Below are 27729 nucleotides of genomic sequence, written 5' to 3'. Positions count from 1 at the left end.
ACATGCAGCAAAGAACAAGACAGCCACTTGCCCTGCTGCCGCCTGATGCTTCCAGTCGAACGGGGAGATTGACACGTCAATGAAATAACTTTGCATCACATGGTTTAATTATAGTGGTGGCAAGTTCTGTAAGGATGCAAAGGGTGTTTGACTTCATCTGAGGGAATGAAAAGGTTGTGGAGAGGGATTGCGAAAGGAACAGCCATTCAGCTTAGCTCTGGGCCATGAGTATCCTCAAAATAAAATTGTGTTCTAGGAACTGTTATGGGCTGAATTGTGTTCCCTAAAAAAATTCCTGTGTTGAAATCCTAATTCCCAGAATGTGACAATATTCGGAGAGATAGCCTTGAAAGAGTAATTAGATAAAATGAGACCATATGGGTGGGTCCTAATCCTGTATGACTGATAACTTTAGAAGAAGAAATTTGGATACAGACATGACAGTGGAAGACCATGTGAAGACACAGGGACAAGATGACCACATGCAAGCCAAGAAGAGAGGCCTGGAACAGACCCTTCCCTCATGGTCCTCAGTAGGAAGCAACCTTGCTGACACCTGGATCTTGGACGTCTGGCTTCCAGAACTGTGAGACAATAAATTTCTGTTGTTAAAGCCACCAAGTTCGTGGTACTTTGTTACAGCAACGCTAGCAAATTAATACAGAGGCCTACGTGATTTTTTTGTCTTCTGCAATCAAAATTGTCCAACTGACCCTGGGGGCAAATAGACTTGACTTTGGGAAGGGAAGATCCTGGCCAGGCCTAAAGACTTCACTGGGGCTTCCTGAGTACCGGACAGCCCCATTCTGTGCCTGTCTTGCCTCCTTGTCCTCTCTCATCTCCACCCAGGTAAATTTGCACAGACACCTGTCTTCCCTCTTGGATGGGGAGTGATTAGGTAAGGAGACATCTACCAGGTTATGGTCTCCCGATGTTCTAACCTTGGATCAGGGATAACAATCCTGCAGGGAGGACTTGGGTTCATTGCTGGGAAGACAAACCCCAGGAATCTCACCTTTCAGCTTCTTGGTATAGTGAGATTCTCCAGCCATGACTCACTCATGCAAGGTATCCTGGAGAAGGGAAGTTAAGAGAATCTTAATGACTATACTGGAAAGCAGTTAAGCTCATTTTCACAATAGCATTACATAAAATCAGAAACTCTGCATGATTTGATCCTGTTTGTAATCAGAGCTGCTGTGAACTAATACCCAAACCAGTGGGACTGGGTGAGCTCAGTGTCCTGACTCAAGCTGGGCACATGTGGGCACATGGGCCTGTATGCAGGGTGGGAGCCTTTGAGCTTCGCCAGAAAAGGCCACCATCCTTCTGTTGCATTCCTTGGAGCTCTTGAAATCCCACGGTTGTCTGCCTTTTTAGTGAGGACATCATCAGAGCTGGCCTGTTCCCATGAGAGAAGAGCAGAGCCCTTCAGCTGGCCAGACTCGGAGATTCTGAGAATGAGACTCCCTGTGTCCTGGTAAGAAGAGACCGGCTGTGCTATTGGGAAGGTGAAGAATTTGTAGACATGCCTATAACTGAATACTTTTCCACTCCCAGTGTTTCTAGGCCAGAGCAAACACTTTTTGCAGCACAAAGACTTGGACAGAGGGCATTTAGGAAGTCCGAGAGAAGTGAGGGGGGAGGGATCAGCAAGAAGAAAAACAAGCTCTACCATAGAGGACAGGAGATCAACTGATGCCTTGTGGGGGGTTGAGGCGGTGTCAGGGGCTTATGCAGCACACCCAAGAGTCAGAAGCTGGGAGAACTCACCCCAGTGCTCAGGGGTGAGGCATTCAGTACTTTCGGGCACATCAGCCTTTCCATCTGTATGCTAACACTTACTGATTACCAAGTGTTTATAAAATGTAATGCCAGCAGTAGAGGAGAGCATCAAGACAGTAACAGATTATTCTTTGGTATTCTTGTACAGGAGTATTATAAGTTTGTATTTTACATTTAGGTCTATGATCCATTTTGAGTCAATTTTGGGGGGAAGAGTTAAAAGTCTGTATATAGATTCTTTCTTTTCTTTCTTTCTTTTTTTTTTTTTTTTTGCATGTGGATGTCCAGTTGTTCTAGCACCCTTTGTTGAAAAGACTATCTTTGTTCCATTTTATTGCTTTTGCCTCTGTCACAGGTGATTCACCTATATGTATGTGGGTCTATTTTGGGCTCTGTTCTCTTCCATTGAATTGTTTGTCTATTCTTTCTCCACCGCCTCACTGTCTTGATTACTGTAGCTTTATAGTAAATCTTGAAGTCAGGTAGTGTCAGTCCTCCAACTTCATTCTCCTCCTTCTATATTGTGTTGGCTATGCTGGGTCTTTTGCCTCTCCCTATAAACACGTATTTCATTCTGGGGAGGGGGGATTCTCATGTAAATAGTAATTTGTTTTTAATTTCAAATTTCACTTGTTTGTTGCTGGTATATAGGAAATGACTGCCTTTGGTATGTTGACTTTGTATCCTGTGACCTTGCTGTAGTAATTTATTAGTTCCAGAAGCATTTTTATTGATTCTTTCAAGCTGTCTAAATTGATAGTCATGCCATGTGTGAACAGTTTTATTTCTTCTTTCTAATCAGTATACCCTTTATTTCTTTTTCTTGTCTTACTGCATTAGCAAGGACTTCCAGTACATTGTTGAAAAGGAGTAGTGAAAGAGAACATCCTTGCCTTGTTCCTGATCATAGTGGGAAAGCTTTGAGTTTCCCAACATTAAGTATGATGTTAGCTATAGGTTTTTTGTAGATATTTATCAAGTTGAGGAAGTTCTCCCTGTGTCTAGTTCGCTGAAAGCTTTTATCATGAGTGACTGTTGGATTTTGTCAAATGCTTTTACTGTATCTACTGACAGGATAATGTGATTTTTCTTTTTAGTCTCTTGATATGATGGGTTACACTAATTGATTTTTTTTAGTACTGAACTTGACTTACATACCTGGGATGAATCATAATTGGACATGTATAATTCTTTTTATACTGCATTATATTAGATTTGCTAATATTTTGTTGAAGATTTTTGCATTTATGCCATGAGAGGTATGAGTCTATAGTTTTCTTGTAATGTCTTTGCACAGTTTTGGTGTCAGGGTGATGCTGGCCTCATGGAATGAGTTAGGAAGTGTTACCTCTGCTTCTGTCCTCTAAAAGAGATTATAGAGAATTGGTATAATTTCTTCCTTAAATGTTCGGTAGGATTCACCATCTGAACCCATCTGGGCCTGGTACTTTCTGTTTTGGAAAAGTTTTAATTATTGATTCAACTTCTTTAATAGATATAGGCTTATTTGGATGATCTATTTCTTTTTGTTTTGGCAGATTGTATCGTTCAAGAAATTGGCCCATTTCATGAAGGTTATCAAATCTGTGGGCATAGGGTTGTTGAGAGTGTTCTTTCATTATCCCTTTAATGTCCTTGGGATCTGTAGTGACATTCTCTCATTTCTAATACTAGTTATTAGTATCCTCTTTTTTTCTTAGTTAGACTGGCTAGAGAGGATTATTGTTTCTGTTGATCTTTTCAGAGAACCAGCTTTTGATTTGGTTGATTTTTGCTGTCAACTTCCTCTTTTCAAGTTCATTGATTTTTGCTCTAATTCTTATTTCTTTTCTTCTGCTTCATTTGGATTTAATTTGCTCTTCTTTTTTGAGCTTCCTGAAATAGAAGCTTAGATTTTTTATTTTATGTCTTTATTCTTTTCAATTATGTACATTTAATGTTATAAATTTCCCTCTAAACACTGCTTTCCCTGCATCCCACAAGTTAAGTTGTGTTTTCATTTTCATTTAGTCATAAATATTTTTAAATTTTTCTTGATTTCTTCTATGACCTGTGTGTTATTTGGAAATGGTTTGTTTAATCTCTAGGTATTTGGGGGATTTCCCAGCTATTTTTCTGTTATTGCTATCTCATTAATGGCATTGTTGTCTAAAAATCATGCACTGTATGAATTCTCTTCTTTTAAATTTGTTAAGGTGTATTTTGTGCCCTGCAACATGGTCTATCTTGGTGAATGTTCTATGTGAGCTTGAAAGAATGTGTTTTTGACAGTTGTTGAAGTAGTCTACAGATGTCAATTATATATAATAGTTTGATGGACTTACTGAATTCAAACATATCCTCACTGATTTTCTGCTATCTGGGTCTGCCCATTTCTGATAGAAAGGTGTTGAAATCTCCAACTAAAATAGTGGATTTATCTATTTCTCCTTGGCAGTTCTGTCAGCTTTTGCCTCACGTATTTTGATGTTCTACTGTTAGGCACAGACAAGTTGAGGATTGCTACATCTTCTTGGAGAACTATCCCCTTCATTATTATGAAATGGTCGTCTTCACTGCTGATAACTTTTGCTCTGAAGTCTGTCCTGTCCGACTAAAATAGTGGATTTATCTATTTCTCCTTGGCAGTTCTGTCAGTTTTTGCCTCACATATTTTGATGTTCTACTGTTGGGCACAGACAAGTTGAGGATTGTTACATCTTCTTGGAGAACTATCCCCTTCATTATTATGAAATGGTCGTCTTTACTGCTGATAACTTTTGCTCTGAAGTCTGTCCTGTCTGAAATTAATATAGCTGTTCCCATTTGCTTGTGAATAATGTTAGTGTGGTATCTTTTTCCATTCATTGACTTTTTTTTTTTTAAAGATTTATTTATTTATTTGAGAGAGCGAGAATGAGAGAGAGTACACGAGAGGGGGGAGGGTCAGAGGGAGAAGCAGGCTCCTCACTGAGCAGGGAGCCCGATGCGGGACTCGATCCCGGGACTCCAGGATCATGACCTGAGCCGAAGGCAGTTGCTTTAACCAACTGAGCCACCCAGGCGCCCTCTCCATTCATTGACTTTTAATCTCTATGTGTCTTTATATTTAAACTGGGTTTCTTGTAGACAACATATGGTTGGGCTGGGTCTTGTTCTTTAGTCCATTCTGATGACCTCTTTTAATTGGTGTATTTAGACCCCTGACATTTGAAGTGATTATAGATATAGTTGCATTAATATATGCCATGTTTGTTACTCTTTTCTATTCTTCACAGTTGTTCTTTGTTTCTATTTTTGCCTTCCACTCTTTTTCCACCTTTTGTGGCTTTAATTGATTATTTTATATGATTCCATTTTCTCTCCTTTCTTAACATATCATCTATATTTCTTTTTTTTTTTTTTTTTTACTTTTTTGTAGTGGTTGCCCTAGAGTGAAAGATATTTTTCAGATCCTAAAGCCAATAAGAACATGAAGTTTTGGGGCGCCTGGGTGGCTCAGTCATTAAGCATCTGCCTTCGGCTCAGGTCATGGTCCCAGGGTCCTGGGATCGAGCCCCGCATTGGGCTCCCTGCTCTGCAGGAAGCCTGCTTCTCCCTCTCCCCCTCCCCCTGTTTGTGCTCCCTCTCTCGCTGTGTCTCTCTCAGTCAAATAAATAAAATCCTAAAAAAAAAAAAAAGAACATAAAGTTTTGCTCAACATATTTATGTGTAAGGAAAACCAAATTAAAACCATAATAAACCACTACATGTTCACTAGAATGGCCAAAATTAAAAAGACCAACAATACCCAGGTGATGGCAAGGATGTGAAGCTACTAAAATAGTAACATAGTGCTGGTGGGAGGATAAAATATACAACTGCTTTGGAAAGAACTTTGGAAGTTTCTTAAGTAGCTAAATATATGCTTGTTTTGTGACTCCATTCTCGGGTTACTCGAGAGAAATAAAAGCGTATTGTTCACACAAAGACTCGGACATAAATGTTAACAGCAGCCTTATTCATAACGTATCTAAACTGGAAGCAACCCAAATATCCAACAACAGGTGCATGGATAGACAGTTTCTGGCATTTCTACAATGGAATACTGTTCTATTCAGCAATTTAAAAAATCGGGAACTGCTGACTCATGCAACAACATGGATGAGTCACACAGACATTTCGCTGACTAAAATAGTAGATGCTATATGAAAACATTTTTATGATGCACCAGAATAGGCCAAATGAATTAATAGTGCTAATGATTGTGATAGAACTCAGACTGGCAGTTATGGGCATCGGGTGAAGGACACTGAATGGGAAAAGGGCAGGAGGGGTTTCTGGGTGATGAAGATGTTCCTTGTCTTCATTGGTGTGGTAGTTTGGGACTGTATACATTGTCATACTCCTTGAACTTTATCCTTCAAATGTATGCATTTCATTCTATATAAATTACACCTAAAGTATGAGAAACAAAAAATATACAATCCAGAAATATGATTATATGATAAATATGAATCATCTTTTTTCAAGTGTTTTGTCCTTAAACAAGATAGAGTATGTCAATTCTATCAGTAAGTCTTTAGATAAAATCATTAAAAAAATATATAGAATGGTGTTTAATTCACCAGATGAGATCAAATCTCCTTTCTGAGGAGATTAGTTTTGAGTAAGTTTTTCACTCCATTTAAAATTATTAGGGCATGAAATACTCCCACATTTGACATGGCTTTGGTGGCCTTCCATAGATCTCTTTATGGGGATTCTACAGTGATGTCCGTAAGGAATTGCATATCTGGAGCCGTTGCGTGCTGTCCTTCAAGACGGCAGGCGTCGTGTGCAGTCAGTGACTTTTCTGCAGGTTCAGAACTGCCCTCATGGCTGTGGTTGCAAACCCTTCTCCTCTGCATCTTCTAGAGCCCCTTCTTACGCTCGAGTTAACACGGACATCATTGTCCTATGACTAGGTGTATATCCCACCAGCCATCCTTGCCATGGACGCGTGTGCACTCCTGACACTCCCTAGGGAGCATTACCTGTATCAGGGCAGCTGTTTCTCCAGAAGGCCTGCAGGTTGCAGCCCTCTTTCACCTCGGTGGTAGAATGTAGCTCAGCTGGGCACTGTACAGAAGGGACAGGTACCAACTCCGAATGCGGCTAGCTTTTATATCTTACTCCTAGTTTTCTTGCTCGAGTAATTCTTGCCCAAAAGAAACATGAGCAACTGCTGCCTGCCCTGATTCCGCTAGCCATCAGCACTGATGTCGTCCAGGGGGCAGGTGTCTCCCTTGCTAGCCGGTCCATATTCACGGCAGCCAGGGGCTCTTTGCAAACCGTTTAAATAAAGGATGCTTCTCCAACGCTATTTTTTCTCTATTAGTTAATGGGTAGTCTATAAGCTGGAAATATATTTTTAAATAAATTTTAATGTTTCTGTTATTTTACTGTTTACCTCTGTTTATCAGTATAGTATCTTTTTTTGATTATGAATTCTTGTTCTCTTTTAGAGAATCTCTTTTATACTTTTAATACATCAATTTACTTGATATTGCTGAAATGTCTGTACTTAAATATATGATAATATTAGGTGATAATTTTTGTAGATATCGATTATAATTACTCCATTGCATAGTTGATAAACGACAGACAGTGGCTTCTCTCTTTATACCTAGAATTAATACTGAAACATGAAAAGGTGATATTCATCTGAGGAAATCAATGGCAGACTTTGGCCAAGAATGAAGTTACCTAACGTCTAGAGAAGTGCATCCTTGGGGTGCCTGGGTGGCTCAGTCGTTAAGCGTCTGCCTTCGGCTCAGGTCATGATCCCAGGGTCCTGGGATCGAGTCCTACATCGGGCTCCCTGCTCGGCAGGGGGCCTGCTTCTCCCCCTCCCACTCCTCGTGCTTGTGTTCCTTCTCTCGCTGTGTCTCTCTCTGTCAAATAAATAAATAAAATCTTTAAAAAAAATAAAAAATTTAAAAAATAGAGAAGTGCATCCTTTATTTAAATTAAGAATCTCTGTCTACCTGCCATAGTAAATGCATGGGGGCCTCATTCTGCTAGGTATGTTTTATGTTTCATCTGAAGAACTTGAAATGTAGGGAAACTAAGTTCTAACGTGAAATTGCTAATGTCCTCACTTGATTTAAAGTTACGGTAGCGCATGTTGCTATGTAAGGGCTCTCAATTCTAGAACAAATACAATGATTTTGTTAGGCAAATACATTTTAAGTTAGATGATTTTTTAAAAGTTTTTATTTATTGATTTGACACAGAGAGAGAGAGCACAAACAGAGGGCGAAGCAGGGAGAGGGAGAAGCAGGCTCCCCACAGAGCAAGGAGCCCCAAGTTAGGATGATTTTTAATAGCAAATCCCTCTGTGACACACATTTGCTCAAGAGTGATTTCCCTTTGACATGTAGTTATTTTTCTCTCAATGACATTTTGTGAAGAAGCAACATAGGATTCTATAAAATTAAGAATTGAGAACTTGAATTTAAAGTTTACTTTAGTGAGCTCATCACTGCACCATGCTTATGCTTATATCAAAGAGTTATTTGTATTGTGTCATTGGAAACAGTAGGAGTCAAACATCTCATGTACGGTTTTGACTCTGCAGCTGTTCAAATAATATTTTCAGAGAATCCATAGCATCCTGAGTCTGGTTTAATGTTTCAAAAATAGCCACAATGGGTTGTATTATCAGAAAAGTAGTTATCATAAACATGATTTATTTAAGTTACTTAATACTGTGATTTAAAATTCCTTGAAGATAAGTTTAAAAACAAGAAAAGATCATTAAAATGATAATTTAAGGGGGAAAATGATTTAACCTAGTCTCTTTTCAAATATTGTGTATGACGGGATTTTAAAATTAAACAGAAGAGTTAAAATAAGGCTAGATAGTAGTTTCTAAACAAAACACCTGCTAAAACACACCCCAAAAGCTTGCTCTTTGCTTAACCACTGGACCCCAGTTTACCCAACCTCAGCCACATTGTAATGAAGACCACCTCGTAGTAGAAACCTGGTCTTTGATGAGCTCTTTGTGGATGAGCATTCTAAGATAAGCAGGCATGTATTTATTTTCCTTTTCCTTTTTCTTTTTTCTATTTTCCATGACAGTTCTGTGCTGGACTATCCACTTTAACCTGGGTCCCCAAACACTAATGGAACAGATTTTCTTAGATTAGTAGAAAGTTTGACTTTAAACCCATTTTTCTGTTGATACATGAATGAAGAGGAGTAATTTGAGGTGGAATAAAGAGGCGAATAAAGAGGTGTAACAACTTAAAAGTTGTTTGAGTTTCAAACGTATTTTTCAGTGTGAACGACAGCTTTCTAGCTCTCCCTTCTGGGTACTCCTGTCATCTGAGTAGCCTCCTTTTGGCCTCCAGATCCACTGACCATGTTTTCCACTTTGACCTGTAGGGGCTGGGTCACCCAGCAATCTTGCCCTCCCTCCAGCTTCTGGATTCAGAGACTGGTGGCACTAACAAGAGATGAGAGGGTGGGAGGACAGAAGAGTTGGTGCATTTGTTCCCCTGGTTTCACAGTGCTTCTGGGGAAAGCTCCGTATCCTTGCCCCTTCGGGCTCAGGGCAGGGCCTGCTTGCTGCCACTGACCCTCGGTGCCTCCCCATCCTTAGCCTCCCTTCAGCTTGTCCGTCGGTCCTCCCGTCCCCCTGGGTGTGCCGTCTCTTTCATGTTAGGGTAACCTTGGCTGATAACCTTGGATTGAAGTAGGTAATGTTAACGGTGTTTTAAAACCGGGCCACGTTATTAGGGAGGCCGGAATGATGTCAGAGCCTAGTGAACAGTGAGGGTAGAGAAGTCTTCTGTTTGGAGCTTACTGTGGAAATTAGCTAGTCCTTCAGTCTTTTTGAAATCCAGATATTGACACAAATGAAGAATTGTAATGATAATCATATGAGAACTCATTCTTTGTGTATATATATGTAAATATATAATATATAATCTTCATGTCTCTATTTGAAATCTTTTATAAAGTTACTTATGTTTCATCTGGTCCAGCTTCATGTTTCTGCTTTTCTTCCAATACGACATTGTATCCGTGGCTGATGAACTTTTGTAGAGTGGTGGGGGGCAGTCGGGGCATGGGGAGCATAATGGGAGAGTAACCCACCTGAAATCCTGCATGCTGTGTGGTTTCCTCTCCTTTGGTAAAGTTTTGCGATTCTGTGATCTTCTGATGTGGGAGGAGAATTTTAAGGTAGGACGGCCCTGGTGAGAGGTCAGAATGTCTGCACACCCTGATGGATCCTGTGTCTTTAGTTCCACCTGGTCTGGGATTATGCATGGGGGTTGAGTAGAAGGGAGAGGGACGGGGGGAGGGGGGCTTTGTCACCATAACACCTGCAGATGTTACCGTGTTTCACCTTGGCTCTACCTGACACCCAGAGCCTTCCACCTGTCCCTGTCTCCTGCAGCCATCGGAATCATGCTGCTATCCTCTCTCATTGGACCACTGTGGTCTCCTAAGTGATCTCTCCCCATCCTCCCTTGCCCCTATGATTGTACAAGTCATTCTCCACCAAGATCTCTCTACCACGTGGAGCATGTCACTCCTCTGCTCGCAGCCTCCGCTGTGTGACCATCTGACTTGGAATAGCAGACTTCTGCCTTGTCTCCAGACCGGGCAGCACCCTGTGCTGTGCCTCATCCCTCCACATCAGCCAGACCGGCTTGTTGTTCCTCAAGCTCACCATGTTCCTCATAGACACATTAGAACTTCCACACCTACTCATCTCTAGTGGGACTCTCACAGATCTTCATGCCTCTTTTACAATAATTTTTACAAGCTTGTTCAATGAAACTTTTTACCTTATTTTCTGCGTGTCCATATTAGAATGTTAGTTCTATAAAGAGCAGGGTACTTGATTCATTACTATAACTGTGCCTGATACATAGAGGCACTCAAAAAATTTTGGAATAAATGAATGTAGTCAAACTCCCTGAAATTACTTACCAAAGAATCATCTATAACATAGGCATTGCATTGGGCTCTTTGTTATTTTTGCTGACCCGATTATACAAGATTGTACCTAGAGTTTAGTTAGCATAAATTCCATCCCTTTCAGAGTTGATTATCAGAACGCATGATGAATTAAGCGGCTATCCCAGTTAGACCTACCTTCCATTCGTGGAAAGAAATAAAATTATTCCAATTTACATTAATATTTCCAGGCAACCATGACCATCTAACTGATTTGTCATTGAGAGTAAAAGATAAGTAATTTATTAAAGGCATTTAATAAAAACGTTCTTACCTGTTTATTCTTACTTTTTTGGTTACCAGTAAAATAATTACTGCTGAATTGTTTTGTCTAAGTAATTTTGACAGTGAAATCTGAATGACAACTGGGGTCATAATCTTCTCAACCTTAATAGTAACCACACTACCTGTGAAATCCCGTCCAGGGAGAAAATTGGTTCCTTGCGTCCTACAGTGTGCCCAGTTCTGTTAACATTTCTTGTTTTGTGGATTTATGAGATAAATCTTTTTTGAGGTAAAGCTTGTTAGAATGTTCAGCCAACAAAAGTAAATGTTGAGGTGTATATGTGAATATAAATGAGATTGAATTATTTCAATCTTATGAAACAGCCATAGTTTTGTTTTCATGTTCTGTTTCTGTTTAATGAATTTACCTGTTGAATAAACAGATGACAAATTCGTTCTTCTAGAAGCCCAAATCCAGAAATATTCTTCCTTTAAACCACAAAGTGCTTATTAGGAAACTCCCGCATCAAGAAAATACGGAGTTTCCTGATCACGTTGAGGAATTTGGATCTTCACACGGCATCTGTTTGGGGTCACAAGAAGGGTGCACAGAAGTCTCATCAGCCATTTAGTCTGCCCCAATAAAGACGTGTTCTTAAGGAAAGTGAGGTTGTAAAAGTGATTTTAATTAAGGAAATGGCCTAAAGGAAGCGGACTGATGGGAACTAAAGGAGCCTTGCAAGGGATCGGTGTCCCAGACGCAGGTAACAGACCAGGCAGGGTCTCCCAAATAGCCAGGAATCTGTGCGTGGGAGAGCCGCTACATGAGAGGCTCGGCCACAGCGATGGATAAGCGTTCTTAATATGCCGTCTGCCCTGGTGGGGGCAGGCTCAGGACCCAGGGCCGGGCTGTGACCCTGGAGGGGACCATCTGTGCGGTTACAAGAACTAAGGCATTATTTAGCGGAGGCGGCGGCGGATTCCCGAGACTCGTTAGAATGTACATATGAGCTGGAAATGGTCACATCTCATTTGCCCCACAATTTTGTATCTTTCCTGATCATTTGCCTTTTAAAGTATGTAATTTGCTTCATAAAAGTTAAAGTCAGAGCTTTGTGCAGTGGCAGTATCGTAGCCAATGAGGTTTATCCGAGGCGCGATTATTGCTAAAAGTCAAAGTCAGTATATTAAAATTCCTTACTAATCAGCGGTTCGTGCCATAGATTTCATTTAGGTCACCAGACCAAATCCATGAAAATTGTAGGGGTATGTCCGTTTCAAGTCTTCAAGCAGTTTTTTTCTTTTTCTTCAAGAAGAAAGATTAAACCAAACCACATTTAGAAAAAAAGAAGTCAAAATGTGAATGCAAAGCAACTGAAAAAGAGGACTCATTTCTTTGGAGGTTAGAGTTTGCAAAGTGTTGGGAGGCAGCTCCCATCACGCATGCTGAGCACCTGCGTCTGCTCTGGCCTTGTCTTGAGCTGCTTGCGCCGTGGGGCAGTCATTCATTTCTCTGCACCTCACATTTTTCATATATAAACAAAAGGATTGGGGTAGATTTTTTTCTTCAAGGTTTCTTCACCCTGTACATTTGCAGAACTCCATGAGGATTTAGGTGGCCCCAGAGCCATGCCCAACTGTCTTGATGACAGCAATGATACTGAGGTGCACCGTAACCCTTCCCGGGGCAGTGACAGAGGTGACCCAGGTCCTTCCAGCTGAAGCAACACTGCTTCTCTCCCCGCCCACTCTCCTCCCAGTGGCCAAGTAATGCCTGCTATTTAAGCCTTATTCCTGAAAATGCACAAGTCTTTCTAGCCTTTATTGTAAGAGTGCAAATGCCACGCTGACCTGTTTTGTGTTATTGTGTTCTAGAGATCGTGTCATTGGTTTGATGATGACTGCCTGTGATCTTTGTTCTGTAACAAAGCTGTGGCCGGTTACAAAATTGACAGCAAATGATATATATGCAGAGTTCTGGGCTGAGGTATGTTTTTGATTTTTATATGAACATTAAAAATGAGAAAAAGTCTGATGAGAACGTAAATATATGGGTAAATTAGTAACAATGTCTTAGTAGCTCAGGTTGCTTGTTACTTCAAAAAACAGTATACTGTCAGTCACATGTCATAGAATTAGCATTTCTACACAGATGCAGACATACAGCCCATGAGATTGTGGGACCCCAGTGTCACAGGCTGTGTATGTCTGCAGTTGGAAACTGGGGACATAATTACCTTGTACCATAGATGTACAAGATTCTGTAAATACTCCAGATGGTCAATTATGAGTTCCATAGAATATGTGGGCTTTTAACTCGTGATACCTCTGACATGTGAGGCAACCATGGAACTTAATTTCATTAATACCCTCTTCTTGACTGAATTATCTCAATTATCAGAAATGTGTGTTTGAGTTCTCATTTTGCTTTCTGAATTGTCCAAGAAGAAGTAGAACACTCTCTTATTAACATGAACCCACAAATACCTAGCCCCCTGCATATTCAAAGATTACTTTAGGGAAACAAATGAAATAAAATGTTTGTGTACCTCATTTGGTTTGAAGAAGTAAAGGTAAATTTGGAGGGCCAAGAGTTTGGCCGTTGCTAATTGAAACCATTCAGCCTCACCCGTATAAAAGAATGGATGTAAAAAGTAAAAACCAGCCAATCATTCAGTTGATAGTTCAATAGAAAAGATTTATAATGTTATTTTTTTTCACGATGGCAAAGCCAAAAAAAAATGCTTGTTGGGTGAGAACCACAGGCCTGGAGTTGATTATACTCACAGTGTTATTTCTCCAGAATGCCTACACATTGTGCATGCAAATTCTTGCATGTTTTTTCTTATTTTATAGTGTGTATCCCAGGATCTAGTTACTATCAGACTTAATTAAGAAGGTTGTTTTAGGTATACATGTCTGAACTGTAATCTCTGACTTTATTAGCCATTAACTTAATTTGCATATGTGTCTAAAAGTAGTAACCCAGAGTACATTCTGTAAATATCACATAAGGAAAACTGGTCTGAAGCTAGCTTATTGTTTTGCAAATAATTTTATTTAACTAATATAATTCATACTTTCATAATTGTATTTGTATTCTAAAATATGAATCAAAATGTGACAGATATGCTATGTAGATTTCCCTGCTCTCTTTTGCACTGATTAAACAGTCCACAAAGACTGATTAAGCTCCCAAAGTGCACATGGATGCTGTCTTCAGGGACCTCACAGTCCATGGGAGGAAGCAGAGGTCATCACTGGGTCTTGCTGGCTCACTTACCAGATGTCCGCTAGATCCCATCTCTGCCCACCACCCACCCCAATTCCTGCCCCAAGACTTGGCCACCTCGTGCCTGAATCCCTGCAGCATTCTGACCTAGGTCCCTGCCTTTTCCTTTAGACCTAGACTAACAGTCACACAGAGTGTGGTGTTTGATGTCCTGGTGCTGGAGATGGGCATCCTGCTGTAGCACGTGGGATCAAACCTCAGACCAGCTTTGTGACTCACCTCTGTACTTTAGTTGTCACATCTGCAGGTTAGGGATGACTCTAATGTTGTTCCCAGTCTGTCCCTCCATGCTGTTGTGATAGAGACAGAAGTCATGAACTTGATCTCCAAAGCCCACTGCTTCACCAGGCTATTTCCTCGTCTCAGCCCCTCTGGCTTCCCTGAGTCAAGTCCCTCTCGCGGCCATCAAGGTCAGCTTCTCCCCCCACCCCCGTGCCCCCCTGCCTGCCCTCTGCAGCTTCCTCTGCAAGCCCCACTCTGGGCCAGTACTTCCTGGGACGCATACTCTGCAGTACTTCGTTGTTTTCCTGTGTAGCACTGATCCTTATTTGTGAGTACTGTACATAGTCAAATCTTTGTTTATCCACAGTCTTTTTACTTACTGGACTTGTAATATCCTTGAGCAAGGGGCCTGGTTAGTTTCACTCACTTAGAACAGGAATGGAAAAAGTTTGAGAACCATGGAACTAATATTTAAAGTGATAACACGGGAGGAGAAGCTGGACTCAAGTGCCTCCGTCCTGCTGATAGAGCCCGTCCTGGGGGTCCTGTCATTTGTGCTTGGCCTCTGTCCTGCCGATAGAACCCTTCGTGGGGGTCCTAGTCATTTGTGCTTGACCTCTGTCCTGCTGATAGAACCCTTTATGGGGTTCTCATCATTTGTTCTTGGCCTCTGTCCCGCACATAGAGCCCTTTGTGGGGATTCTCCTCATTTGTTCTTGGCCTAGTTCCACAATAGAACCCTTCCTGTGGGTTCTTGACATTTGTGCTTGGCCTCTGTCCTACCAATAGAACCCTTCATGGGGTTCTCATCATTTGTTCTTGACCTTTCTCCCACACATAGAACCCTTCGTGGTGGTCCTAGTCAGTTGTGCTTGGCCTCTGTCCCGCCGATAGAACCCTTTCTGGTGGTTCTTGACATTTATGCTTGGCCTCTGTCCTGCTGATAGAACCCTTCGTGGGGGTTCTCCTCATTTGTTCTTGGCCTCTGTCCTGCCGATGAGCCCTTCATGGGGGTTTTCGTCATTTGTTCTTGGCCTCTGTTCCACAGATAGAACTCTTTGTTGGGGTTCTATCTTTTGTGCTTGGCCTCTGTCCTGCACATAAAACGCTTTGTGGGAGTTCTCGTCATTTGTTCTTGGCCTCTGTCCTGCCAATAGAGCCCTTCGTGGGGATTCTCGTCATTTGTTCTTGGCCTCTGTCCTGCCAATAGAACCCTTTGTTGGGGTTGTAGTCATTTGTTCTTGGCCTCTGTCCTCCACATAGAACCCTTCATGGGGGTCCTCGTCATTTGTTCTTGGCTTCTGTCCTGCACAAAGTACCCTTTGTGGGAGTTCTCGTCATTTGTTCTTGGCCTCTGTCCTGCACATAGACCCTTTCGTGGGGGTTCTAGTCATTTGTTCTTGGCCTCTGTCTTGTAGATAGAACCCTTCATGGGGGATCTTGTCCTTTGTGCTTGGCCTCTGTCCTGCACATAGAACCCTTTTGGGGGGTTCTTGTCATTTGTTCTTGGCTTCTGTCCTGCCAAAACCCTTTGTGGGGGTCCTAGTCATTTGTTCTTGGCTTCTGTCCTGCAGTAAAACCCTTCGTGGGGGTTCTCGATGTTTGTGCTTGGCCTCTGTCCCTGCAATAGAACCTTTTGTGGGGGTTCTCATCATTTGTTTTGGACCTACATTAGCAAATCTAGGATGTTTTTAGTTCTCCACCTCTGATTTCTGAAAATAAGCATGATTGTGAAGTAATTAAAGTAACTGAATAATGAAGAAATGTGAGGGAATAGTGGTGTAGCAAGGAAAAAGTTGGGGTATGTTAAGAAAGAAGATTTTAACAATCTTTAACAAATAACTAAAAAGAGGAAGATAATTTTTAAAATCTATAAAATGGGTACAAGAATATCTAACTCCTAGTATTTCATGATTAAATAAAATAGTATTTATATGTTACCTATCCCAGAGCCTGCAAAATAGGAAATCTTTAATAAACATCTGTGACTGTAACCTTTACGGTGATGTGCATCCCGTTATACTGCATCTTTACTAACACATTTTAGCAGACCAGTCTTGATATACATTATTTCTCTCTAAAGCCTCGCTTCATCCAGTTCAACACACGTGAAAATTCATTTGAAAAATAAGTGAGAAAAAGGCCTTGAGGTTATTCCATGCTTTGTTCTTGTCATTCCTCCTCACTATTATCTGAGTCTCCTCTTGTTACAGCTTTCACTAACCTCTGCACAGTGGAACCGGGAGAGATACCTGCATTCCTGGTAATTTCATTGAGAAAAGCCAAATGATGATACATTAAGTTTTTATTGTTTTGACATTTGTTTGCATCAATAGCCAGAAGCATTATCCGTTGTGAGAAAATTAATAAATAAAGGGAACAACTCATTAATACCAAGACTTTATAGTGGCTTATAAGTTGAGAAAGCTTGGTTTTTCCTGTTTCTCTTAGGGCGATGAGATGAAAAAGTTGGGAATACAACCTATTCCCATGATGGACAGAGACAAGAAGGACGAGGTCCCACAAGGCCAGGTATGAATTCTGTTGAAAAGTCAAATAATTTCAGGCAGTCATAAAATCACATGTGAATTAAAAGTATATGCCATCTTGTAGAACCCAGGACCACTTGAAATCTTCTGCATTTAGATGGAGTTTGGGGATCATAAGGCCAGGATTAGGAAATCGTAGTTGGGTTTAAAGAAGCCACAACTGCCCGAACCGTCAGCTCTTTCCACCGATGGAATCACAGTAACCAATGGCTTAAAATGGAGGGATAGAGGAGTTTGAATTGTTAATATTTTTAACAAGCAGAAAATCTTTTGTCATTGAATGTGCAAAGGTATTTTTTAGAGAGTAACATAGATTTTGATCAGGCCCACTTTTCCTAATGAATAATGCATAGTATTTTAGTACATTTTGAATTTTGTCTTACCACCAGTTGACATTAATTATTATTTTTTCAGGTCTTACCACATGATTTATGTCAATGTTTTGATGTTTTGACAGCTCTCGTGCCTGTCAGTTTTGCATGTGTGATGCGATCTATTTCTCAGATTATAGTCTTTTTAAACTACCCCTCTTCTAACACCATAACAGGGAAGTTAGTTATGGACAAATAATTATAGAATTTCGTTTAGAAAACATTTCAGAAAACTCACAGGATGATGGTTTTGGATAAGTTCTCAAGCTTTCCTATTTCACTGAAAGTTAATTTATTCACTATTCATACCAAAGGTGAAGCAAGTCCCCAGTTTTTCAGAGACGTCAGCATAGAGAAGGGCCGCGTGGTTTTCTCACCCCTGTGGTCCTCGGTTCGCAGTGTGTTCGTGTGCTTAGCCGCTGCATCCAACAGGGTGCTCCCTGTTCTTCCCTGCTGAACACACACCGACATGCCCAGCCCCACGTGCCTATTGCATGTGGTTCTTGCAGTTTAATTTCTTTTTAATATTGTTTATGGAACTTTCCCATATATTTGCTCACAGAGATCTGTCTTTCCTGTCCGGCATCTTCTTTTCATGTCCTTTTGTAAAGGTCCTGTCTCATTGTGTGATTATATAAAAAAAAAAAGGGAGGGGGAGAAAGAAAGTCTCTGGAGACCAAGCAAGGCACCAATAGCCAAGGATAGCAAGCCCACGAAACACCTGCACAGATTCCCAAATACTAAGTTGGAGAAGAGGCCACCTGTAGAAGAATAGCAGGTTGACTTTGAAATGTCTATGGTAGAAGACTAACTTTGACTTAGAGACAAGAACAGTGCTTGAATTATAACTTGACTGATCTATAAATGGAATCTCATTGAATGTTGAACTTGGGTTTGGGATGAGCCTCTTTTGATGTGTGTTACTTCGCGGACGTATTTTAAGGCATTTTTAAATGCACTCTGCAGCAGTATTCATTGAGCCCAAATATCAGGGAGCAACACTAGAACATTTAACTTTATAGCTAGGCTTGAGAAATAGAAGCCTCAGCTGGGAGGTTGTTGCTAACCTGCACTTTTGTGTCTTGTTGTGCGTGGCCCTGCACGAGGCAGCTGGGGTTCTACAACGCTGTGGCCATCCCCTGCTACACCACCCTCACCCAGATCTTCCCGCCCACCGAGCCTCTCCTCAAAGCGTGCAGGTATGTACCACTGCTCAGGCTGGGGTGTGATGTAACAAAAGGATGAAGACTCCGTATGGAATTTTCCTCTCCATCAATGTGTGTGCTGTATCTTATTACAGTAAATGTCATTTTATGGGCTGTGTGTTTGCCTAGGTAACAAGTATATGTTAAGAGTATTCATAAAGTCCTTCATTCACCAAAAAGGAGCAAGAAGGTATCTGGTTTGGGTTTGGGTTTTGTTAGGACCCAGGGATCCATGCCCAATGCGTTTTTAAAAAGACAGAACCATAATGTGTGTTTGGGACTGCTCCTTGGAAAGAGGCTCAGCTTAATCCCACAGTTTATTGTGTAAATGAGGAGAGGGAGCCTTGACTGGGATCTTCTTTCTCTGTGAGTTTTAGTTTCTTCCCAAAAGAGATATGAGCCCTCTGTCATCCGTCCCAGCTTCTAAATCCTCTGCATCCTTTTCTCATTGCTTTTGAGGGATGCGCTCGGCTAAGAACATTGGAATTTTTTTAAGATTTTCATATTACTTTGAAAAGAAGTTCCGTCTGGGGAGGTCAAAGGGCAGTGAGCAGAGCAGCCCTGTGTATTGATTTTCTGCAAGAGAACTGGTGTCCTGCTTATTTTTCCAACTGTTTAGCCATGGAGCACCCTTGGGGGTTGGGTGGGCACAGTGGGGGACAGAGGACAGAGGCAGGATTTTGAACAAAACCAGAGCCTTTGGATACTCCCACCCTCTGCTGTTGAAACTCATTTCATAAACGAATTATTGTGAGGAAAACAAAGGAAACCAACAAGGAGGGAGATGTTTTTTCCTATGTAAGTGATGGTTTCTCTTCTCTGCTCTTGGGGAGGTGAACATAACTTCCCAGCTGATTTTGTTGAGCCATCACTGACCTTAATCAGCAGTTAGTTCATTAAAATATTATCTTATTACGTAAGGACTAAGCCATGTGGATAATATGGAGTATGAGCTGGGACTCATTTCTGATGGAATCGGGTTGGAAAAGTCAGTGTCCCACCAAAGAGAAATGGCAATATCAATCAAAATCCATGTAATTAAAAAAAAAAATCCTAGGTAGTAGTCAAAAGTCCTTTCCTATCCAAAAATTATCTGTATTTTCTGTTAAATATCCAGAACCAGCAGAATGAGTGCTTGCTGTCATTATCGAACACGAGGATAGGGATTCCTCTGTCTCAGCAGCTTTGATGCATTCTTGCTTCATTGACTTGGCTGAACCATATAATCTCTTAAAGGCTATTTTAATCTTATTAACACTTAAAAAAAATTCATGTGTCATTGGTGTCCAAGGAAATGTGGCAACATTAGTGTAGGTCTTTTTTCCAGTATATCAAAAATCTCTAAGTTCTGGGCAAATAATATGTGGTAATATGGCACAAAAGCTAAAAGTGTTCCATTTTTCAGGTTATATTTTAGAGATTTCTTTTGTCCAGAGGTGTCTTTGCATTATGTGTGCTTTGTATGACTTGTGTGTTTGCTAGTGCAAGGTTCCCTTCTGATTTTGGCTTTGTATATAAGAAAGCAAGGTGCAAGGTGGGAAGTGTTGATAAGATCTCTGCCCGGTCAGCCACATGGGGCGAGGTGGTGGTGGTCACACTGTTCAAGGAGATTAGGATTCCCACAGCATTTGAACAGCAGATTTGGAAAGAGAAAGACCCGTGGAGAGGGGGGCGAGCAGCCTGCGTCTGAGACCACAAGTTGCCAGAACGCGAAGATGGCTTTACTGCAACAAAGAAATTTCTAACATTGGTCCTACGTGTAACTTGCAGTGACTTTTTATATAGGACAGTGTTCAAAATAAGGCTAGTCCCCAGTTCCCAGTATGAGGTGGCAGGGACCCCAAGCTGGCACCCTGTCTCTGCCCGCAGAGCGGGAGCTCCTGGCTAGCGGTGCTGTGGCCGAACGTTCTTGCCGCCCAGGCCTCCCTTCCTCCCCATTTACCTCCATGCTCTTGGCTAGTGCACCCTGTGGCTTGTGCCCCTTTCCAGGTCGTCCTTTCTCACTGATTACGAGATGGTGTGTCCTGATCTGAGCTCTCCTGTTGCCCCTGTCGTTTGGTGCTCCTGGACAAGGTGGCCCCCCTCCCCAGCCTTGCTGGCCACAGAATGTGCTGCCGGACCACGTCAGGGAGACGTGCTGGGACCCTGCCCGGCCACAGCAGGCTGGTCCTTGTCGGCCTCAGAAGGGCACCAGAAGGCCATCGTGCTCGGCTATACCTCGGGGGCGGGGGGGCAGAGGGTGCTTAATGTTTGAGACTGAGCCCAGAAATCCTTCTTAAACACCCTTGTCCCCGCATCTTTTATCCTTAGGAATAACCTCAGCCAGTGGGAGAAGGTGATCCGAGGGGAGGAGAGTGCGGTGTGGATCTCATCCCAGCCAGGGGCCCACGGGCCCTCGGAGAAGCTGCCTGTGAAGATCGATGACTGACGGCCACTCGATGAGCTGTCCCACCTAGACACGCTCGTCCTGCTTCTTTGACTTTTCTTCCTTTTATTTTCACGGGGGGAAACCTACACCTGGTAACTAGGACACAAGCCTCTCGAAGAAGGTAACATCAAGGAAACACGTCAAGCCGACAACTCCCCACCAGTCTCCTCTGTGACGCGTCAGAGACAGTGATCAACCAGGACCACCCCATGGCCAGAAATCAGCCGTCCGAGGGACTCCAGTTGTCTTGTGAACTGGCCTTTTTTAACAGGCTCACGTTGCTGAGGCCTTAGTGGGAATGGACAAGAATTATTCAGAAGGGGGTACTTTTCCATTGTATCTTTCTAGTGAGGGGTTAAAATGGTACTATTATGATATTGTACTTTGGCTTTAACACCAATGTTGCTTTGATGTTGTTGGTTATAAATAGGAATTTTTACACATTACTATTGTGAATGTTCATGTGTGACCTACTCGTAATTAGCGTGAACTGTAGCACGGCCTCAGGACGAGTGTCATCGAGGTGACAGTAAGAGGTGTCTTTCTGCAATCAGTGGTGGAGAATAGATTCTTGTCTCAGAGCCTCATGAATTAAAAGTTAGGTGGACGAAAAATGTATTCTCTAAGTTTATACTAAAGTGCTTGGGTGAATAGATCTAACACTAAAGGAGGTAGACTTTGTATCCTCTTGAGAAGAGATGCAGATATACATCAGAATAAATCTCAAAATTCCAAGTATCAATTCAAAAAATGTCAAAGAATATTTTTTATTTTTTTCTTCATTGTAGGCAAATTTGTAAACACTTTGCGTAAAGAACAAACAAAAGCAAGGCATATGAATTTTTCTTAACAGACAGGTCTTATGGGATGTCAAATGTGAATTTTAATAATGATTTCTTTATATTTTCACTTGGTGTCATTGCAAAATTTTAGACTCACATTCAAAATGAGAGGTTTATTCTACGGATTATTTAATTAAAATACCATACATTTCTCTTAAAATCAAATTAAACCATAAAATTTAAGTCTTGTGTAATTTTTACTTTGCTCTGCTGCACCCATCCCCCAGTTTGCCCCCTGCTTTGTGCTCCTCGGTCACATTTCCTTAAGCACTCTGTCCACGACAGGAAGTAGGAGAGCACAGTGCGAACGCATCGTGGTGCATTTTTATTCTCTCTCCTCTGCTCCAGGATCAAGCATCTATATCCAAACCTGTAGTTTGGACAGTCTTCTGTATAATTTTTAGTAGACTAATATTACTCTACCATATAAGTGTTGCAAAAAAATACACAAAAGTAGTAGTCTGGACCCCTTCCTACAAGGATTATAAGCCAGTCACTTCTGGTGCACATTAGAGCTGTCGAGATTTTTAGCACAATGGCGAGGTCACCTCCAGAGCTGTGGTTAGTCCTGACCTGAAGGAATGAGAGAACTCTCAAGAAGTGATCAGCAGATCCATAACAGACAGCTTATCTGCTATTCACTTGGCAGGAAACTGGAATATTACTTTTGATAAAATAAATTTTTAAAATATTCTTTTACATATTCAATACTGTACACATTGTTATTCATATGGTTTTTTGCAAAAAAGAAGTCAGATGTTCCTACAACATGATTTAAGTTGTAGCAGAGTTAGCTATATAGAAACATTGTTCTTATTTTAAAATTAACACTATGTGTTCAGTTTCCCTGTGGGCTTCTGAAAGTTGCCATCTTCCCTCCCTGGCACTCCATTTGCTATTGTAATTATACAATATGAGGTAAAATGAAATATCTAAAGAGAGAAATACCACTGTGGCTAGACATACATAGTACAAAAGTACGTATGTATAAGGGATAGTGATGCAAACACATCTATAGAAAGTAAAAATCGGCCTCATTCTTCAAAACCTGATTTTTTGTGTGTTGGAAAATGTGAGCAGAAAATGTCCTTTTTCATGTTAGTGCATTTATAGAATTGAATTCTAAAATGTTGCATGTTTTTCTGCACTCAGATTTATGAAACTGGACCCACCAAATCGAACTTCAATTCCAAGAGTTGGTAGTCGTGTAATGGAACTCCACTGAATCGCAAGGTGGTTGGGAGGAAATAGCCCTGGCGATTGTTTAGTTAAAAGGATCTTAAAAGGATGCATGAATTTTGCTTTTTGATATAGAAAAGAGTCCTGAAGGGAGGGAATCTTATGGCTATTTTTGCTTTTTAAGGTTGCTTTTCTAAAATTACTACAGAAAATTCTCTTATTTCGATAGAGCCAGATTTCTTATATTATTGACATTGTACTTTGAACAGTTTTCCAAAGAACCATACGTGGGTTTATTGGTTAGTTGATTTCTCTTGAAATATTGTCATAATCAAAGCAAAGTTTGAACAATGGAAGGACTGTATTCTAATGTGAACTGTTAGTATTCTTAAGATCTACTTAGGAATCATACATTTACCTAAAATGGGCCCAAGATGCAGTGATATTTAGTCAATAATCTGCTTTGGGAAAAAATGCAGTTAGGAGTATTTTTATATTGGGGCAGATATACTTAGCAGACAAACTTTTGAGCTCTGTTCTCATCTTTCTCCCAGATCTTTTCTTGAAAGGGCAGATGGTTTTTATTACCAAAAGTTTTAACAAGTTTCTCATTAAGGCAGTATTTTAGATTGGGCCAAAATTTCCCTGTTCAGTATAAATTTGGTAGCCAGCTGTGAGTATATGTAGAATGTTTGATTTGTGGAAGTTTTTATTGGTTGTGCTGATTTATAATGGACAAAGTTTTATTGTCAAATGCAGTTATTCCATTATCTTCCCAGAGACAGTGAATATATTTTTAACTAGAAATTTTCTTGGAAATGCATGCCAACAACATGAAATATTGAATTTAGGCAGCGGAATAAAATTCTAAAAATTGCAAGCATCTTATTAATTAATAGTTGACTTTGATTTAGTTAATTAGGAAAACTTAAATAAAATGGATGTGGAAAGTAATTCTCCAAAAACGGCCCTTTTCCTGGGGCCAGGATTGAGATCCACTTCCCAGCTCTCACTATCTCTACGGGGCTCGTCAGAAACCGGTCATGGAAGAGAGACCAAGTGGAATTACTTAGCATAGCCGTCCCCATCCTGGACTCTTACTCAGTGGGAAGGCATCTGCGCAGTTGATACGGTACCACTGGAGGTGACTTGTTCTCACAGCGACACAAACAGAACAACTTTGAAACTGAATTTGTTCAGTGTAGGTTTCCTCTTCTTAGCATGCTTTTTAGATAGCTTTAGATTTTTTTTAATTTTGTACAACCTCAGTGACTTTGCTTTATTGGTATGTTCAGGCACACTAGATATGTTTGTACATGATACACATAGATGCATAAATCCTTTGCCACCTGGATTTTTAAATAGATTTAGTTTGGATATTATGTTTCTGGTCTTTTATCTCAAAATTAAGGTTTGAGCTTTAATCAGACTAAATTATCACCATGCCTTGGCCTGTGCCTTTATTTTAAATACTGTAATTTTACTTCCTTGTTCATATATTTATTATTTTGCCTTTCTTGCTTAACTAGAATTAAAAACATTTAAAGGGACATGTCCATGGTTAATTGGATCAAATTGAAAGGATAGGACCATTCTCTCCTCATCAGACTTCTATCCTTTATTTGATGTCATTCACACATACCCTGATGACTATAACCGATGAACTGTACAGATGCAGTCTTTTTTGCAAGAACTTCCAAGAACTGTGGCACAGTTATGGTGGGTATGATTTTGTTGGGTTTCAGGTACATATGCATGATTTAGATTTTGAAAATCACTTCTAACCTTTATCTATTTCGGACATGTGTTTGCTTTCTACACTTTACTGATTTTATTTAGGGTTTAATTCTTTAAAGACTTATTTAGTCACATTAACGTATCCCTTTTATTGCCTGACTTTAAAATCTCTGTAAAATGCAAATTAACCGAGTATGCTGTCGCTTCTTGCCCCCCTCCCCTCCCCTGCTTGTCAGCAGCGCATGGCTGTTCTATTTTACCTTTGCCCGAGTATCTACCCTGATACACATTCTGCCCATTTCTTTAGGCACTTAATCTTAAGTTTAAATTAGTGATTCCCAATGCAGTACTATACCCTGTCTGTTTTTTGTCTTTTTTTGTACTGGATATTTTGGTTGTCTGAAGCATTAGATGCATTTCTGTGATGGTAAAAATAGCAAAAAGGAGAGAAGTTTCAGTGGTGTTCTGGTTCTAAATTAAAAGGGTGGGATGAAGAGAAAGACATTAATGTTTCCCAAGAAACAATATTTCAAATTCAAAGAAACATTACTGTCTTCACTCACTTGCTGGGTTCCCCCCCGCCGACCCCACTATGCCTCATGCATAGTTGGACCTCGCTTTTCAGCGAGTATGAGCAATTGGTAACCGAACATGTGCAGACCCTCTGCTGGGGGGGGGGGGGGGGCGGCGGCGGCGTGGGTCAGTGTCGTCCAAGGACCCGACCTGCAAGTTAAGATCTGAATCCAGTGTGTCAAGTAGAGAAGTCAGTTTACACATGTCAGGTGTCAGCTGATAATTTTGAGGTATTATGTATTTGCAGAAGTGTAAATGGAAAATTTTTATTCCTACTGCAAATGAAGGTTGCAAAGTGTATCATCTGATCCTCCAGCTCACCTGGAATACTATTAGACCATGGGTGTTGCAGCTTTTGTTTTTCCTTTAGCCACTTGAATAATACCCAGTCCTGGGCCATCTCTCCAACAGCCAGTGTAAATGCCATAGAGGAGTATTATTTCCCATAGATCTATTGTATGGTGTATGTTCTATGCATGCCTTTGGTGTGCACATTGAAAGTTCAACAGATTGATCTGGAGAAGGTATTTCTATACAATGCCCCGACCTATTCACCAGACCCAACCCAGTGACCCATGTGAAAAAATGTGCTCGCCCAAACACTGAAATTTACCAAAATTTTTAGATATGCAGCATCTTGAATCTTTCTGAAAAGAAAAGGCGGCTTTCTTTACAAGTCCATAGGAACAAAGGAGATCCTATATCCCTACCTAGTTAAGGTACCCACAAGTTTGCCGGCGGTGATCGTGCTGACCCCATACTGCCAAGGTGTAAGATGGGTTATAAGCTGTCCAAAATACAATGCACTTAATAGACCGATTTGCAGAGTTGATGGATCTGTGTCCAAAGTTTTAGTGGGCTCTCTTTTGGAAGGAGAAAGAATTTCAAGTAAATAATATCCGACTTTATTATAGTTGATGAGTTAGCAAACTTAAAACAATTATTTTGTATGTATGACATATAAAAATCTTTGTAAAATGCACAAGTGCAATAATTTAAAGAGGTCTTAACTTTGCATTTATAAATTATAAATACTGTACATGTGTGTAATTTTTCATGTATTCATTTGCAGTCTTTGTATTTAAAAGAAACCTTTACCATTATGTTTGTATAATAGAACAGTAATCATTTATTATAACCGAGGCAACTTGTAAATAAATTCATAATTCAAACTGCCAGTAGATATGCATATATGGGTGTTACGCTGCAAAATCTAGCTTTGTTTTACTTACATGCTTCGGGCAGCAAGGAATTTTTTGTCGATATGTAACTATACATACAAAGTATATATATGTATGATACATGAAATATATGTAGAGATGTTCATAATTTTAATGGATATCCTTTGGTGTGAATAATTGAATACAGAGTTTTTAAAATATCATTTTTCACGTTTATCATTTGCTCTCATTTGCGGGGAAGGTAAGAGATGTTTTGTCTGTTGAGGAGGAGGTGCAGCGACGCTGTCAAACTGTCTGCACGCACGCCGGGCCCTGGCCGCGTGGAAGCGCCCAAGTTCACGGTGGCTTGATGTGGTGGGTCTGCTTCAGCCATTTCCAAGCAGAGAGGACGAGACGACCTACGATGTTAAATTGTGTAACATGATTTATTAACTCCACTGTATAATTTTAAAGGTTTGGAGACTATGTGGGAGAAGCTGGTCTTTTAGAACGAGTGCTGCAGATTCCAAAGCTAGTGGCTTGGAGTGCTGACTCTGGGACTCCTGAAATAGCTCCCCTGGCCTCCAGGGGCCCCCCGGAACCATCCAGATTCACTTGGCCAAGAGCAGGAAGGACTCTGGTTGTATGCATGCTTTTGTGTGTAAGCCTTGGGATTCTCTCTGTTACAGTAAAGAAAATGTTCTGGGTTAAACCTCACATCACCTGTGTTCCACGATAAGTATACTCATGGCTTTATCTGGACAACTCAGCTTAAAGAAATTGTGTTTATGTGGCTATCTCTGCTTACCATCACGTGGTAAATATTTAAGACCAAAAAGTCAGAAGTTCATTTGTATCCACAGACCCTCCCTCACCCTAAACGTATTAGAACTAAATTTGGGAGTAAACAAAGTAAAAGTTTCCTGGAATAAAGACCTGTTACATTGTTAAGTAAGAGAGTCCACAGTCTTGTTAATTAGACAGAAGCATAGACAGCCCCTAAAATGGAATTCTCCTGCAGCACCAACCCTCACTAATGGAAAGCCCTCAGAGTGCATAGCACTGTATGTGTTGTAGACAGGATTTTTGTTAAAGTATTCATTTCCTGTGAAACCGAATAAAATGTTGACTGTGCTAAAACGAATTTCATGAATTAATATATCCATAAACTTATTTGGCAACTCA

The 27729-nt window shown here is 40.7% G+C and overlaps 1 protein-coding gene and 1 pseudogene across 10 annotated transcripts in view; both read left to right on the top strand.

Annotated features, from left to right (window-relative positions):
• Window positions 1-24965, top strand: part of PDE10A (phosphodiesterase 10A) — a 297734-nt gene extending 272769 nt beyond the window's left edge. For 8 of the 10 annotated variants that reach the window (XM_064598343.1, XM_045865868.3, XM_045865869.3 and 5 more), the window contains 4 exons: window positions 12862-12973; window positions 16952-17032; window positions 18531-18619; window positions 20936-24965. In XM_064598343.1, the coding sequence (XP_064454413.1) occupies window positions 12862-12973; window positions 16952-17032; window positions 18531-18619; window positions 20936-21053 (400 nt within the window). In that variant the 3' untranslated portion in view covers window positions 21054-24965. Of the gene's footprint in view, window positions 1-415; window positions 937-7415; window positions 7716-12861; window positions 12974-16951; window positions 17033-18530; window positions 18620-20935 lie in introns of those variants that run through there. The other 2 variants (XM_064598346.1, XM_064598344.1) reach the window with 2 other exon arrangements.
• LOC123837978 (U4 spliceosomal RNA) lies at window positions 12096-12159 on the top strand (annotated as a pseudogene).
• Window positions 24966-27729: the final 2764 nt, after the last annotated feature.

The sequence above is a fragment of the Mirounga angustirostris genome, unplaced genomic scaffold (assembly GCF_029215605.1).
Source record: "Mirounga angustirostris isolate CCGP_5_RB_7025 unplaced genomic scaffold, mMirAng1.0.hap1 SCAF_8, whole genome shotgun sequence".
NCBI lineage: Eukaryota > Metazoa > Chordata > Mammalia > Carnivora > Phocidae > Mirounga > Mirounga angustirostris.
The sequence above is the reverse complement of the archived record's forward strand: the minus strand, read 5'-3'. Positions and strand labels throughout refer to the sequence as shown.